Source organism: Astyanax mexicanus, chromosome 21 (genome assembly GCF_023375975.1).
Source record: "Astyanax mexicanus isolate ESR-SI-001 chromosome 21, AstMex3_surface, whole genome shotgun sequence".
In the NCBI taxonomy this organism is placed as follows: domain Eukaryota; kingdom Metazoa; phylum Chordata; class Actinopteri; order Characiformes; family Acestrorhamphidae; genus Astyanax; species Astyanax mexicanus.
In genome coordinates, this window is record NC_064428.1 from 9,204,215 (window position 1) to 9,222,197 (window position 17,983).

At 38.5% G+C, this 17,983-nt stretch overlaps 1 protein-coding gene across 2 annotated transcripts in view; it reads right to left on the minus strand.

Moving 5' to 3' along the window:
- The window catches only part of LOC125785884 (telomerase protein component 1-like), a 50,826-nt gene extending 33,288 nt beyond the window's left edge, over positions 1 to 17,538 (minus strand). For both annotated transcript variants that reach the window (XM_049470063.1, XM_049470062.1), the window contains exons 1-17: positions 16,782 to 17,538; positions 16,079 to 16,246; positions 14,090 to 14,239; positions 12,347 to 12,511; positions 11,741 to 11,860; positions 11,337 to 11,408; positions 10,804 to 10,919; positions 10,390 to 10,547; positions 9,163 to 9,272; positions 8,639 to 8,717; positions 7,272 to 7,461; positions 5,271 to 5,481; positions 3,808 to 3,960; positions 1,782 to 1,853; positions 527 to 645; positions 338 to 400; positions 107 to 253 (exon numbers count right to left, since the gene is read on the minus strand). In XM_049470063.1, the coding sequence (XP_049326020.1) occupies positions 107 to 253; positions 338 to 400; positions 527 to 645; positions 1,782 to 1,853; positions 3,808 to 3,960; positions 5,271 to 5,481; positions 7,272 to 7,461; positions 8,639 to 8,717; positions 9,163 to 9,272; positions 10,390 to 10,547; positions 10,804 to 10,919; positions 11,337 to 11,408; positions 11,741 to 11,860; positions 12,347 to 12,511; positions 14,090 to 14,239; positions 16,079 to 16,246; positions 16,782 to 17,456 (2,768 nt within the window). In that variant the 5' untranslated portion in view covers positions 17,457 to 17,538. The remainder of the gene's footprint in view (positions 1 to 106; positions 254 to 337; positions 401 to 526; positions 646 to 1,781; positions 1,854 to 3,807; positions 3,961 to 5,270; positions 5,482 to 7,271; positions 7,462 to 8,638; positions 8,718 to 9,162; positions 9,273 to 10,389; positions 10,548 to 10,803; positions 10,920 to 11,336; positions 11,409 to 11,740; positions 11,861 to 12,346; positions 12,512 to 14,089; positions 14,240 to 16,078; positions 16,247 to 16,781) is intronic.
- Positions 17,539 to 17,983: the final 445 nt, after the last annotated feature.

Genomic DNA, 17,983 nt, shown 5'->3' on the forward strand with positions numbered 1-17,983 from the left:
ATGTTTAATCTGCTATTTAAAGTTAAAATGTGGATATCTGAACTGCAGTTTTGGTTATAAGGTGAATTCCTGCTGTTTCTGGTGCTGCTCTGGGGCTCAGAGTTACCTGAGCGTTGGTGTGGTGGGCAGTGGAACGAGGTCTGCAGCTCTCTCAGGTTTATTTCTGAGCTCTGCTGGAGGAGGAACATCATACAGCGTGTGGATGAGCTCCACATGATCCAGCAGCCTGGAGGATCCTCTCTCTGAAACAAACCTGCAGACCCACAGCAGATCAGTAAATCAGCCTAAACCGTCCTCAATCTGATTCAGAGAGGAGTCTGATTCACTCAGCGCTTACCTCAGCATCTGATTACTGAGGCCAAACACATCCACAGTGTGAGGATCACCACTCACATCCTTCCTGAAAACAGAGAACAAGACAATCAACAACAATAGGTAATAAAACTGTGGGATAATTAAGGTTAAAATATTAATAAAAGGTGTAATGGAACTGAAGCTGCAGACAGAAGAAAGTGAAAGAACTTACTCCTGCTTGTCCATCACATTAACCACCAGAGCTTCACTGCTGGACTTCTTCCGATATTTCTCCAGTTCAGTCTCTACAGACTCCTGCCAGTGCTCAGTCATCAGGATTATATTATCCATCTGTTCAGAACAACACGCATTTTATTAACCCTTAAACTAATCCTTACAACATTATTGAATCATTCAGAACAGATACTGAACCATTTATAATACACACTGAATCATTCACAGCAGATACTGAATCATTTACAATATATACTGAATCATTCAGAACAGATACTGAATCATTTACAATATATACTGAATCATTCAGAACAGATACTGAACCATTTATAATACATACTGAATCATTCAGAACAGATACTGAACCATTTAAAATACATACTGAATCATTTAGAACAGATACTGAATCATTTAAAATACATACTGAATCATTTAGAACAGATACTGAATCATTTAAAATACATACTGAATCATTCAGAACAGATACTGAATCATTTAAAATACAAACATAATCATTCAGAACAGACACTGAATAATGTACAATTAAAACTGAATCATTCAGAACAGATACTGAACCATTTACAATACATACTGAATCATTCACAGCAGATACCGAATCATTTAAAATACATACTGAATCATTTAGAACAGATACTGAATCATTTAAAATACATAGTGAATCATTCAGAACAGATACTGAATCATTTATAATAGCATTCTGAATCATTCACAGCAGATACTGAATCATTTATTTACAATATAGTATACACTAAACAACACACAACACTGTTTATAGCACAGTTATAGCAATTAATGAATAATTAATAGTAATACTAATTAGTAGTAAAACTAATTTCTGAATATCAAATATTTCTTCGCTTTTAAATATGAAAATGTGGAGTAAATTGAACTCATTTACTTATTAGTATTTGTATTAACTGTTTTTAAATGCACATAGTAATAAAAAAGCAATAGAAAGTGATACCCTGTTAAATTTAAATTTATAAATAGAGATTGGAAGTCAGTTTGAAAATTTAAATTTGAAAAAAAGAATTATTATGTTTTTTGGTTTATAAATCCACATAAATGTTCTGAGTTCAGGAGGATAAAAGAAATAGATGAAAGGTAAGGATTTGAGTTTTTTTAAGACAAGATACTTAATAATCCACATATTAAAGGGTAAATTTACTGCTGTTAATAAATATGTACACAGATCTTAAATCTAAAAAAGTCAGGTGTGAAAGTAAACAGACCTTTGCGTTGTCCTCAGAGAGCTTAGAGAAGACATCACTGTAGCGCTTCCACTCTGTATCAGTCCAATCGCCCTAAACAGCAACAGATCAGCAAAATCAGTATTCAGAACGAATCCAGAAAATCTACCAGGAATACAGTCCTGTGGAAAAGTTACAGCCCATAAAACGTTTGTCCTTTTGTTTGTTTTAGTTTTTTTATATCTTAATATGAGCAATACTGAGAGATGGAAGTAATATATCTAAACACATTTGTTGCTGACTTAGTCGGGAGTGCCTAATAACTATTAACATAAATGAGCAGCTATGTTGATTCAGTTTAAAAACAGTGGTTTTATTTTATTAGTTTTATCAATATTGGTTTTTTAAAAATTGTCTATTGTAGTGTTGCGTATAGTACCATTGCTTATTGTAGCCTAGCTTTGTGTATTACAGCATTGCCTATCATAGTGTTGCCCAAGGTAGCATATCATAGCGCTTCGTATCGTAGCAATGCTAGTTGTGAATTATAGCCTTGCATATTATAGTGTTGCGCATCATAGCATATCAAAGCATAGCATATCACAGTTTTGCATATCACAGTGCCGTGTATCGTAGCATTGCACAATGTAGTGTCTCATATCATAGCGTGTGCATCGCAGCATTCTGCATTGTATACGTATATAACGTGCACATACATTGTATCGTATTGTAGCATTGCGTATCGTAGCATTGCGTATTGTTGCGTATATCAGTGTTGTGTAATAGAGCACTGCTATATAGACTGCAAGCAGGAAGAGCTGAAAACTAGAGCTTAGATTCTCTCCCCGAACCCTCGAAATCTCGGGCTCCAGAAAATAGTCCGAGATGTGGGCATCTGTTTTCTAATTCTAACGAAATAGCGAAAACTGAAAGTGAAAAAACATTTGTGTTAACGGTAATTAAAAGGAAAAAACATAACTAACTCGAATTCTCTGTAATGTGTGTTCATAAAACTAACTAAAACGAACTGAAATTACTGATAGAATACCCTCATTTACGTGTTTAATTTATTTATAAGAACTGTTGTAAAGCGGAGTTGTGCCGATTCTGTTTGAATTATGAGAATTATGGCTTAGTACTGGTCTCCTGCAGAATTATGTATGGGATTAGAACATGAGCGTGAGGCAGATGGAAAAGAAACAGGAGATACAGTATGTGAGAACCTAGTAGCTCATACCAGAACACGCAAATCTCTCTCTCTCTCACGTTTCTTAGATTGTGTGAAAACTAATAAAAACTAGCAAGCCCACTCTAAAAACAAATTAAAACTAACTGAACTGTAGGAGAAAAAAATAAAAACAAAATAAAATTAAACTGTAATAAAAAATTCCTTTTTTTTGACTTGCAGCATTGTGTGTAGCTGTTCTGAAAAATCATTTTAATTCAATAATAGTTTTATGCTATGTTTCAGTGTTAATTAACATAATTCTGATCATATTTCGCTCATTCAATCAGCCCGAAAACAGTTTATGGTTCGGGTCGGGCTCGGTCTCATAATGACAGTTCATAGTTCGGGTTGGGTCAGGCTCGGATTTTTTGGGCCCGATCTAAGCCCTCCGGAAACCACCAGGTTTAAGTTCATTTTTATGTTTAACATAAAACAAAAATGATAAAAAATGCTTTTATCATTGCTTTTTATGCTTTGTATCAGTATAATCAGTTTACCACCACTTCACAAACTGACGGTTTTCCGCTGAAAGATATGAGCTGTACAGGGCTGGGATAGTAACATTAGCTGAGCTAACTTGTGCTGACAGAATGCTGTGAGATGCTGTGGATCTTTGCCGAATCAAATAGTGGTTAAAGTCAAGAAGTGAATTTGGGCTTTATGTTAAACTGTGAATGTTACTTACAACTGTAAACATATCAAATTTAACATTAGCTAGTTAAATCTGCTTTTTTTGTTTTTTTTCAATTCCATAACATTTCATACAATTCTGAAGCTTCTTTTCATTATGAATTTTCATCAAGCTCTCCTCTCATCATGCCAAACAGCAGCAGTTCTGACCTCCATCTGCTTCACTGTGTCTCTCACACGATCCAAAAGACTGCCGGACCGGTGATCCGCCTCCTGACATTCAATGCTGTTTGTCAGCAGGACCTGTGAGTGCTCACAGCCGTATCCCAACATCACAGCCAAGGGCACAGCGGACAGATCAGACTAAAACACAGAGAAACTTTCAGATAACATTAACCCAGGCTGAGAAAATCACAAACTTACACAGTGCAGCCAATAGGAATAAACGCTAACCCTGACCAGCTGGGGTACAGATAGAGCACAGCTAGGGTACAGATAGAGCACAGCTAGAGTACAGATAGAGCTCAACTAGGGAACAACAAGAGCACAGCTTGGGTACAGCTAGAGCACTGGTAGGGTACAGACAGAGCACAGCTAGGGTACAGACAGAGCACAGCTAGGGTACAGATAGAGCACAGCTAGGGTACAGATAGAGCACAGCTAGGGTACAGATAGAGCACAGCTAGGGTACAGATAGAGCTCAACTAGGGAACAACAAGAGCACAGCTTGGGTACAGCTAGAGCACTGGTAGGGTACAGACAGAGCACAGCTAGGGTACAGACAGAGCACAGCTAGGGTACAGACAGAGCACAGCAAGGGTACGGGTAGAGCACAGCTAAGGTACAGCTAGAGCCCAGCTAGGGTACATTTAGAGCACAGCTAGGGTACCGTTAAAGCACAGATAGGGTACAACTAGTGCACAGCTAGGGTACAGCTAGAGCACAGCTAGGGTACAGCTAGAGCACAGCCAGGATATAGCTGGGACACAGCTGGGGTACAGCTAGAGCACTGGTAGGGTACAGCTAGAGCAATGGTACGAATCAACTAGAGCACAGCTAGGGTACAGCTAGAGCACAACTAGGGTACAACTAGAGCACAGCTAGGGTACAACTAGAGCATAGCTAGGGTACAGCTAGAGCACAGCCAGGATATAGCTGGGACACAGCTGGGGTACAGCTAGAGCACTGGTAGGGTACAGCTAGAGCAATGGTACGAATCAACTAGAGCACAGCTAGGGTACAGCTAGAGCACAGCTAGGGTACAACCAGTGCACAGCTTTGAAAAACTAGAGCATAGCTAGGGTACAACTTGAGCACAGCTATGGAACAGCTTGAGCACAGCTAGGGTACAGCTTGAACACAGCTAAGGTACAACTAGAGCACAGCTAGGGTACAACCAGTGCACAGCTTGGGAAAAACTGGAGCATAGCTAGGGTACAACTTGAGCACAGCTATGGAACAGCTAGAGCACAGCTAGGGTACAGCTAGAACACAGCTCATAATTCACTCATATGAGGAAAACATAGAGATATTAAAGACATCCAACCAAAAAGCTGCTTTTTTAAAGCCAAATTTCCATGATTAAACTGAACATACAGTAGAACTACAGAAAAGACCAGCAGAACATTATGAACGAGAAGAAGAACATGATTATGGCTTAGTACTGGTCTCACCCCAGCAGCTGAACTGGTCTCCTGCTGGTCTTCTGATGGTTCTGCAGGTGGACAGAAATGCTCATACCAGCTGACTCCACTACTGAAATGGGAAATGCAGATCAGGGTGTGTCCAGGTATTAGAGGGATGTTGTAGGTGCAGGAAATCTGCACAGCTTTCAGCAGAGCCTGCAGGTAATCCTCCAGCAGCTCCTGACTGAACTTCCTCTGCCTGAGAAACAAACAGAACTCATCTCAGCTGAATTCATCAATAACAACTCAAACTGATTACATTTCTGAGGTTCTCACTGTTTTAATGCTATTAAAACTGGTTCTGTAGTAAAAATAACTACAACTTAAGATCAACTTAAGAACTTTAGATCAAAAGTCTTCAAATCTGGATCATGTATCTACTTTCCAGTTCAGAACTTTGTAATCCTTTGTATTTGTGGAACTACATGTGATTAGAATGTGATTTCTGCCTGTAGATGTCGCACTAGAGCACCATCATCCTAGAGCAAAACAAACGTCCAAACAACTGTTCAACATATTCAGCATTTACTGCTGTTCCAGAAGCTTCTGTGCACCAACCAAACCACAGCAGAGACTGCTCTGGATGACCTAGCTTTACCTTTTAGCCCTTTCAGCTTCTCTAGAATCTTCCACGTGCCGTAAAACCTTAGTGGGTCCAGCGTTAGCTTTTATCCTTCATATTCACACATTTTCATTCTAGAGCATCATTAAAAACTAAGACAAAGCCAAAAGCTGGTGCATTTACAATGTTTTACCACTACTTTCTAAATTTAAATCATAGGGCCCTATCTTACACCCTGCGCAAGGTGCATCACAATGCTCATTGCTATCTTACACCCCACCAGCAGTCCTAAACTGTGAACTTTAAGAACTTTACGCACTCATTCACCTTACCAGCCTTAAGATATATACCATATACCCTATTTGCACTACTGATATATACTATTTATACTGTCATTCCATCTCAATCACCATCAATATTGCACTATTTTTTACGTATGTACGTATGTTTATTGTGTCTTGTTGTATTGTACATATAGTGTCTCCCACTCTTTTTATATTATATATCTATTTCTTTTTTTTTCTTACTTATATTTATATATCTATTTCTCCCCCACACTACTGCACCTTGTTTTTGTCTCATGTATGTCTATTTGTGTCTCTGCTGTATTGTACACATAGTGTCTCCCATTCTCCTTTATTATATCTATTATCTGTACTTGCTGTAAAATTGGGAAGGAGAGTAACGTAATTTCAATTCTCTGTATGTCCTGTACATATGCAGTATTGACAATAAAAACTACTTGACTTGACTACTTGACTATTTGATTTTCACATCCTGTGCCTGAATTGTTAAAATAGTGACAAAGTTTATGAATATATATACACTGGTGGGCGAGGTCGAGAAATTAGGTGGGTTCAGGTAAATTTCTGACGTATTGTTATCTTGGCAATGGAAAACACAGGTGCACCACTGACTGATTTAAACCCTGACAACAGTCATCAGTCAGATATTCATTGCTATCTTAAATACATAGGTGCACTCTGCACGCTTGCACACACAGCAGTGCACAAACCCAAGTTTTGCATAAAAAATAAACATAATAAGGAATAAAATAACATTGCTGCTCCTGTAAATAAGCTGTTCATGCATGAGCAGGTCAGTTTCCTCTGCTGAGAAGTGCAGAAGCACTGCGCTGTTAAAATAGCAACCTGCCAAAGCCAGAGTGCACCTGTCTCTTAAATGGAATTAATGGCAAGTGACACGCTTATAGGTTTATTAAAGGTTATGCCCAAAACACACAGATGATTAATGAAAAGAATTAGTACGTGCTTTTTGTGTGTTTTGAGCCACGCAATGTGTACTTTTCCCGACGTTACGAAAGCAAAGACAAACTGACACGCCCTAAATCAAGCTGCATGGTGCACGGCTGATGGCTCGCCTATAGATCACTAAAACTGGGCCCTTGGTTAGTGTGTTGGCTAGACCTTGCTCTCAGCAGAAATCTGCGGTTGGCGCTGTGCAGTCGATAGATAAACGGCACTCCCATCGTCACTCGCAGCCTCCGCCGGCGCTCCGAAGACCAGTCCATGTACCGGAAACACTTGCTCCTCTTAAACCTGTTCAGAATCCCCAACAGCACAGCCTTCGAACTGTCCGCCTTCCCTGTTCCATCAGCTTTAAACACAGGAATAATCGACAGAATTAGTTCATACTGTAATAAGAATATAAGTTATAAGTTATATGTTATAAGTGTGTGCTTTTTCCTCTTGTTTACAGTAACACCACAAAAAATAAATATTGAGATATTCTTGAATATTCTGCACTTTAGTATTGTGGTAGATTTATTTATTTTGCTACACTGCTATTATTATACAAAATCAGGGTCCTGTTACTGTTTATGAAATACTTGTTTCTACTGAATGCATTCCAATTTATATTTATACCAGATTAAACAGTTATTATTTTTTTTTTATCTTGAAATTCATGTAAAAATGTCAGCGCCTTGTCATATCCCCAAGAATATCTTTATCACAAAAGTACCTTAAAATATCATGATACTATCTTAGGGCCATATTGCTCACCTCTAACAGCAATACAATAAAGTAATCTAATGTTAACACCACAGCTAAGATGCTAATGCAGTTAACAAGGACACAAACACGGAAAGACTAAGTTAAAATCTTCAGTTTATTACTAAACAATTTTACATAGTTTGATCTGAGCATTCATTATTATTCAGGTTTGTAGTTAGCACCATGCTAAGTGGGTGGTAAATAAGCTTTAGACATGTTTTACACTTTAAGGGATCTTTAATAAATATTTTAAATAAATATAGTAGAAAGATTTGGATGATTAACTTGTTCTTTAATAAATGGATAAAGGGTCAGTTAGAGTGCAGCTGATGGGATGTTATAATACAGTGTACTGCACTCTGTTCAACTGAACTGAAGCATATAGTAATATAAGCGAACAGTAATGCATCTTTCACAATTTTCACAAACACATAAGCCTGTGGCTGATTCATCCTTTTTTATATTTATGCTGTTTTTTTTAGACAATACTAATTCAAACTGAATCAAATTCTGAATGTAATGAATATGTAAAATGTGTAATATAAATGCCATTATTTTATTACTGCTGAATAATATTAATGTTTTCATGCTATAGTAGTGCATCACACGAATTGTCCAGTATGTACAAACACACATACATACATATATATATATATATATATATATATATATATATATATATATATATATATATATATATATATATATACTTAAAGACAGACCGATATACATACAGGTATGACTGACAGGCATTAATTATATGCACCAGTTTAACCTACCAGACTTTTTGAGCTCTGTAATGGCTTTGTAGGCAGAAAGGAATCGTAAGGGGAGGAGCTTACTCTGGATCACAGCAGACTGAAACAACAACAGCATCAAACACCCATTATTACACCCAATCTGTTACCCATTACCTTCTTATAAACACTAAATTTTACACAGATAAAACACAGCTGAATGGAGGTAAAATTAAGTGAACAGTGATAAATGGAGGTGCAGGTGAAGGTAAATAGAGGTAAAATGAAAAGTGAAGTCAGTAAAAGTAAAATGAGATAATGTGAATGGAGATAAATGTTGATGTAAGTAAATAAAAGCAGTGACTAGAGACAAATAAAAGAGACAGAAAGTTAATAAAGGAGAAAATGGAGATGAATGTAGGTAAATGGGGGTGGAATAAGATGAGGTAAACAGAGATAAAGGAGAGGAAAGGTGATGAGAAAAAGTAAATGAAGGTGGTGAAAAGAGACACAGAAAGGTGAAGTAAAGTTAATAAAGGTGAAGCAGTAAGAAGATAAGTGGTCACCTCTGATCTGAGTCGTTTCAGGATTTTGTGGTGGTGATCAGCACTGATACCCTGACTGATGATGTTCCTCAGATTCTTCAGCATCACAACGAAGGGCAGAGATTTACTGTCTACAACCACAGAACACACAAACTCAACCACAGACACACAATCACAGAACACACAAACTCAACCACAGACACACAATCACAGAACACACAAACTCAACCACAGACACACAAACTCAACCACAGACACACAATCACAGAACACACAAACTCAACCACAGACACACAATCACAGAACACACAAACTCAACCACAGACACACAATCACAGAACACACAAACTCACACACAGACACACAATCACAGAACACACAAACTCACACACAGACACACAATCACAGAACACACAAACTCAACCACAGAACACACAATCACAGAACACACAAACTCAACCACAGACACACAATCACAGAACACACAAACTCACACACAGACACACAATCACAGAACACACAAACTCACACACAGACACACAATCACAGAACACACAATCACAGAACACATAAACTCAACCACAGACACACAATCACAGAACACACAAACTCAACAACAGACACACAATCACAGAACACACAAACTCAACCACAGAACACACAATCACAGAACACATAAACTCAACCACAGACACACAATCACAGAACACACAAACTCAACCACAGACACACAATCACAGAACACACAAACTCAACCACAGACACACAATCACAGAACACACAAACTCAACAACAGACACACAATCACAGAACACACAAACTCACACACAGACACACAATCACAGAACACACAAACTCAACCACAGACACACAATCACAGAACACACAAACTCAACAACAGACACACAATCACAGAACACACAAACTCACACACAGACACACAATCACAGAACACACAAACTCAACCACAGACACACAATCACAGAACACACAAACTCAACCACAGACACACAATCACAGAACACACAAACTCACACACAGACACACAATCACAGAACACACAAACTCAACCACAGACACACAATCACAGAACACACAAACTCACACACAGACACACAATCACAGAACACACAAACTCAACCACAGACACACAATCACAGAACACACAAACTCAACCACAGATGTGTGTGTGTGTGTGTGTGTGTGTGTGTGTGTGTGTGTGTGTGTGTGTGTGTGTGTAATTCACACCTATGAGCTTTTCCCAGGTTTTGGCCGTGTTTCCCTCTCGGCTCAGTGTGGTCTGCCAGCAGTCCGGCTGTTTAAGTTTCATTCTCTGACCGGCGCGGTCACTCAGCCAATCACCACTCAGACCACTGTTCTTAAACGCCTTTACATCAGCAGGGTACCTACACACAAATGGTATTACATAACATTAATGGAATTCAAAGTTTATATGGAAAAGTTATGGAATTATGCAGTAAGGTGTTATAGGGTTATAATATTATTGGGTTATAGAATTATAACGTTATAGGGTTTTGAGATTATGGGGCTATAGGATTATGTAGGGTAAAATGACTGAGATTATGGGGTTATAAGATTGTGTGTATATGTGATTATGAATTATGTGGTTATGTTATTATTATTATTATTATTTTTACATACTTCTTCCCGAGGATGCTCATGACCAACTCTGCAGGCTCTTTGATATGGAGACGTTTTATCATATTCTGCATAGTGAACTCACTCTGCTTCTCATTTACAGGAGCACACCTCTGCAACTAACACACAAAAACACACACACACACACAGACACACACACACACACACAAACACACAAAACATTATACAAATATTAAAATATATGCAAACACACACACACATAATATATAGTATGTACATTATATTTGGCCAAAATAAGCAAAAGTAAACATTTTATAAAAATAACACCTAGCCAACTGTGAAACATGGGGTTGGATTTATTAAGCTTTAGGGTTGTGCTGCCACCAGTGGCTTTGGCGATATTGCATTATTGGACAGAAATGTTTTTTCAAAATACGTAACAGCAAATATCTTAATATAATGATCCTAAACATAAATCTTTGAATAAATCAGGGACTACCTCAAAAAAAAAACTCAAACTGAAGCTTGTGGATGTTGATGATTATAATTCTGGAGAGATAAAATAAATCACTCACCTGTCTCTGCAGGGTGGAGGGGTTGGATCTGAGGAGCTCCGCCCATTTCTTGTACAGTTCAGGGGAGTTATTCTACACACACACACACACACATATACACCTTCAGGTACACACAATACTCAAAAACACTGTCCACATAAGGTATAAATTAACATTTGTTTACTAAGTGTCTTTTTACTGAGATGAGATGAGAAAATTCTAATGAAATTATAGCCTAGCATCTCCTGTTGTACCAAAAGAAGAAGACGTCAGATATCAAACATTTCTTAACAGATCAATTGTATCTGCGATCAGTGATCCATGATGTGACTCAGATTTTTTTTACCAAACTATGCTTTAAAACTAGCACAGAAGTACTCCTTTAATGGTCTAGTCTTTCTCTTAGTGGTGTGTAAGTGCTGTACCGCAGCTTTGTGTTTCCTCCGTCGTCGTGTGCAGTACTTGGCCAGCTGACTCTCACTGAACTGCTTGAATTTGTCCACCAAGCCTTTTTTCAGACAGGTGGGCAGAGATGAGCTGAAACACTGAGACAAAAAGATTCATATCAACACTATAATACAGAGCTCCCCCTACACTTCCAGTAGTGTATTATAGTCTAGTATAGCATTTGAGTAGATCATATGAAGATTTAGAGCAATCTAGAGCTCCCTCTAAATTTCATTTAGTATTTTACAGTTTTGTCATAGCATGTGAGTTGATCATATGGACATTATAGAGCTATATAGAGCTCCATCTACACTTCATATGGTGTATTACAGTGTTTCATAGCAATTGAGTAGACCATTCAGACATTATAAAGCAATATAGAGCTCCCTCTACACTTCATATAGTGTATTACAGTCTATCATAGCATTTGAGTAGATTATATACACATTATAGAGCAATATATGGCTCAATTACAATTTGTAATGGCATTGGAGTTGATCTTATGGACATTATGGAGTAATACAGAGCTCCCTCTACACTTCCTAGATGGATTCCTACAGCTGATGACTAATCCTCCAGCTTACCGTGCTGTATATTCTCGGCACTTGCAGCCAATCAGACGGCAGCCGTACAGCAGCGCAAAAGTACCTCCTCACGTGTGGCTTGGATGCAGGCAGGTAGGCAGCCAGGGCTATCAGGTAACTGGCCATGAGGTGTTTGTTCAGTTCCTGCCTGGAGTAGACAGCCACCTGATAGAAGAATGAATGCAGGTTAACTTAGCATTTATTAAAGCCGTCCATTTCTGTGCAGTGGTGCTGGAAGAGACAAAATGTTCTAACATGCAAAGACCAAGACCCTCTCAACTTCCTGATAGTGATCATGATTGACTACACCTGATAGCTTGACTGGAATCACTGGACTGACCAACACTTAATACAGTGGGAAAGTTCCAGGAGCCCAGTGCAGATCAGAGAACAAAGACTGTAATGGAATCAGGAATCAAAAATGCGTCTGGAAACTATTTCTAACCAACTGCAGATCCCGAGAACATGGAAAACCCAAATTGTCACCCTTAACAAATTATTAATTTATAATTTAGATGGTAAGTTACAATCCACACTCCCAAAAGGCCCAGGCCTGCCATGACCTACTGCTAAAACATTTGTGTCACGTCACATCAAGTCCGTTGGGAGAATGGGTTTTTAGGACCCAATAACAATGACAACGAGCCTGTAATGAAGACCTTATGACACCAGGCCTTCTTAACATGTGATGAATGACAAAAAAATGAAGTTGACCACAATGCATGGATGTAGTTAACGTTTATTTCAGGAATGACCCAAAACTTTAGTGAAATTTAAATAAGTGGGTTTGGAGGAGCTGCTGGATAAACCAGCAATTGGTCAAAAGTTTGCACACCTAGCAACACTCTAGCAACCAGTTAGAAACATCATAGCAACCACCATGGACATCTTAGCAAAACCATAGCAACCACCTAGCAACACCTTAGCAACCCCCAGCAACACCATAGCAACTAACATGCATACCAAAGCAACACCTTAGCAACCACCCACGAATCAGCACGGCAATCCCACTCACAGTTTCTGTGACTAGACTAGAACTGCATTCTAGTTTCACATAGTAATGTATTCTTAAAGCATTACAAACAAGGCTATGATTTTTTTTTTAAACTGTATAATACATTATAGCCTCATTTATTATGCATTATGAATTGTGGTCATTATGCATCACCAGCTTATTTTAAAAGTGACAGATGTCCATCATAGGATATATATATAATAGTGACTGATATTTAATATTTTAACCCATATAACATAACACCCTGTAACATACTAAAAGCACAGCTTATAATGCATTATAATCACAGTTCAATCAATTTAAACCAAACCCAATCAATCTAACCACCCAACGGACAAGGAAAACATCTATTCTTTTCTGAAGTAAATGTTTACAGTGAGGTAAGAATGATGTTTGGAGAGGTAAAGGCGAGGCAATCAATCATACGAACACTGTAGCTACCATCTGTTAAACATGGTGGTGGAAGCTTCATACTCTGGAGTGGTTTTGATGCAGTGGAACTGAAGCACCTCATGAAGTGATGAAGATTGTGTTCCACTCAGAAGTTCAGAACTCAGAACATTATTGAGTACTACAACTGTTCTAACAGGACAGTGACACCAACAGACACAAAAACATGTTATTGGGTGGATGAACAGGCTATTACTGAGCTTCTAAGATGTCCTTCCCAAAGTCCTGACCTAAGATATGTGGAATGAGAGCCAAAGGAAACTGGACAGAAAACACACCTTCAGGAGAAACTCTGGATCACTGTGGGTGATTTCTTCAGCCAGGATCCTGATTTTTCTCCACACGGATCTTTTCTCATCCCAGCCCTTCTGTCCAGGAGAGCAGCTCTTATTGACCAGAGTGCAGCAGACCAGATTCAGCAGCTTAAACTGTCAGAGAGGAGAAAACAGCAGCAGAAGAGACAACACAGTGACTACAGCCACAGGACAAATATGTCAAATTAGAGTATTGTTTCAATTCAATACTCTGTAGTAAATATAAGTAATAATCTATACTTTACTGGAGTAATTATTTTTTTAGACGACTTTTTACTTCTATTTCTTACATTTTCACACAATTATCTGAACTTTCTACTCCTTACATTTTAAAAACAGCCTCATTACTCCTATTTCATTTCAGCTTGTTTTGATTCCGGCTTCTCTTCGTTCAATAAAACCCCTATCCAGATAAATCTCTCCATCCAGATAGAGTAAATCTGATTGTGATTGGATGTAGAGAAGTATAAACACATACCATTCCGACTCCCTATTGGCTTATACTGTGATCCTTCACACCTGCACACGTCCCCCCTCCACACACACTCCAGCAAGAACATAGCAGACGTATGTAGTCTAGTATGAAGATGATCTGTGCAGAGACTCAAGAGAATTCCAGACAAACTGCAGTCTAACTAAACTTCTTTAATATATTTACATTCTACTAAAACACATTTATTTACAATCAGCATATATGCAGCTGAAACAGGGAACAGCCTAGTGCATCACAAATGATATTATCAACATTAACATTTTAATATTTTAACATTATAGTTATTATGGCTTTTAGTGCACAATAGGGCTTTTGTTCTTAATAGCTTTATTTTTACCCCTTACATTACTTTTACTTTTATACTTTAAGTAGTTTTAAAAAACAGTACTTTTACACTTTTTTATTTAATAATTAATAATTTACTAGAATAAAAAAGTTTGAGTTGTTTTTTCAACTTCTACATAAGTATTTTAAACACTAGTATTTATACTCTACATACAGAGTAATGAATGGAGATACTTTCCTTTGGTACCTTTGATTTTTGATATTATAAGAAATGTGATCAGCAAGAGAGTAAAATAAGGACTGCTCTCATTTTCTTTAAAGTGATTCATCAATGGTGTGAGGTGGGTTAGTTTAATCCCTTAATCGATTAATTGCTTAATCTCAACCTGCTCTTTAAGAATGTTTTGGATTTACTGCAGTCATTGTATGAATAGTAAACAGCAGGGATTCTTAAATAGGGGGAGAGTGATCATAAGTAAAGGAGTTTTCTTCACAAAATGCAGAGAATAAGATCAGATCATTTTCTTCGAGTTCACTGAATCAGAGCGCTTCATTCACCATTCTACTCAAAATGTTACTAGATTCAGGTTTCAGTATACACATCCTGGTTCTGCACATCCACATTTGTTTAGACACAAATGTGATTTTCAGAAGAACTGGAAATATGAGCTTGGCTCAGAAAACTGTGTTTGAGAAAATCTCATTTTTAAAACAAACAGTTTCCGCATCTGTTCAGAAAGGTAATGTGATTGGAGCTTTGACACTGGCCTGAAACTGAGATTCACAGAATGTTTTGAAATGTTTTAAACTCTAAAAAGTTGGCCAGTTTGGTAAAACTTACAGAAAAGCTGTTTCTCTGATTAAAATCTTTGGGATTATGTTCTGAATTTTGGAGTCAGCATTATAATTTTTGATGTCTAATCTGTTCAAAGTTATTTTGAAGCCGTACACTGTGATGTACAGTATGTGCGTACAGACAGGATGCAGGCACTTGTTGAGAAATATACAATGTTTCTTACTCTAATTTTCCATATGTTTATCTTTACATCTGAAATCTATTTTAAAGGTCGATTCCTCGATTCTGTTTGTGTTCTCCACATCACGGAAATCACAGGCCCCTGTGATAACACACTGTTAATAATAATAATTTATTACTTCAGAGAGACCCTCTTTACCTTCTTCTCCTTCAGCAGCTCGGCTTCTTCATTACTGGAGTCTGTTTCAAGCTCCCCAAACTCTTCAGCGAGCTCGATGGTCCACGTCCACTCCTTCTCTTCTTCAGAAACTCTCATCTCTCTCTCTGACAGTGACTGGGGGTCCGCGGGGTCCTCAGGATCCACGTCCTTTAAACACATATACTGATATTAGGGCCTGACTGATAAGAAAACTGTCACCAATATTGATTTTAAATAGAAATATTTCTGATAACTGATTACATAATGTGACAACCCCATGGGCCCCCTTCAGGTACTACTCTGCCAGTGCACGGGCAGGGCTAGGCCTGATTGGTCTAATAAGCTCTGAGTTCACCTGTGGAGGTGGATTGCATGTAAGATGGGGGTTTGTCTCTCACAGGGAGGCACCTTCTTTCTTTGTGTAGGCACGTTTCTTTTTTTTCTCCCTCAGGCTCTTTGATTTCTCTCTCTTTCTACATTTATCATTTACTGATGCAATTATACATCCAATCATTCACGACTAACGTTGCATACATACCCCAGACATTTTGAATTTATTTATATTTTTAAATTGATTTAATAAAATGATCCTCTGTTTGAAACCTAAATCTCTCGTGTTGTGTCCCTCTTTTATGTTGCGGGGTGTGGACGATGCCGTAACAATAACCACGATCAAATAAAAGCTAAACATTTGTTCACTTACCTCAGTCAGCTCTTCTGTATGTGAGCAAACATTTTCAGTGAAGCAACGATGAACCTGCTCAGATTTAAACTTTAATTCTTTCTCTTCAGAAGAACCAGTGAAAATCCCAGCAACAGAACCATCTACTGCAGAATGTGCTCCAGCAGATCCTCCTCCAGCAGATCCTCCTCCAGCAGATCCTCCTCTAGCAGATCCTCCTCCAGCAGATCTTCCTCCAGCAGATCCTCCTCCAGCAGACCCTCCTCCAGGAGATCCTCCTCCAGCAGATCCTCCTCTAGCAGATCCTCCTCCAGCAGATCCTCCTCCAGCAGATCCTCCATCAGCAGATCCTCCATCAGCAGATCCTCCTCCAGCAGATCCACCTCCAGCAGATCCTCCTCCAGCAGATCCTCCTCCAGCAGGGGATGCTGTGAATGGAGAGTGGTTGGAGGAGGAGACGGAGGGGAAAGGGAAGAGGTCCTGCTTTAGCTGGGTGGAGGAGAGAAAGGATGGCTGGAGTGCTGGACAGGAGGAGGAGATGGAGGAGGTTGGAGATGATAAGTCTGGGGTCACGGATCGAACAGAGGAAGCTTGCACCAGGATACGGTTCTCCAGCTTTAAAACAGAAGCACTGGAGTGAACCCTGGCCTCCACACGGTCCATCAGATCTGAGCTAATCAGAACCGGCGGCTTCATTCCTGCAGGGAGTGAGTGACTGACCAGCCGGTCTCACGTTTCTTATCTCAGAAATCTCCCACAGAGTGAGAGCTTCTTGTTCACACCTGCAAATGGAGAGAAAAAAATGGAGATTACTTTTCCATTTTCAATCTGTTCTTTTAATAAGTTTAGAAAATCTGTTAAATAAGTGTTCAGGTAAATCCTCCCTATTTTACAGGAATTGGGGTTGTAAACAGTCTCGATTAGACTAAATAAATAAGTACAGAATGTTTCATTATATAAACTATTATTACAAATAAAGTGATTTTCCTTCAGTATAAATCAGCAGCACATCTTATCTAAACTGTGTGGCTGTATTATTTATACAAACACTAAAGTCAGGTCAGATCAGATTGGATGGATATTGGCTGATACTCACCATTAAAAGACTGGTTGTTACATGCAGGAATGTAATATTATTATATAATTTTTTATTGAATATTAACTGTTAAAGGAAGGCGGGTTTCTCCTGATGTTTGAGACGCTGGACGCTGTGGCGCTTTGAC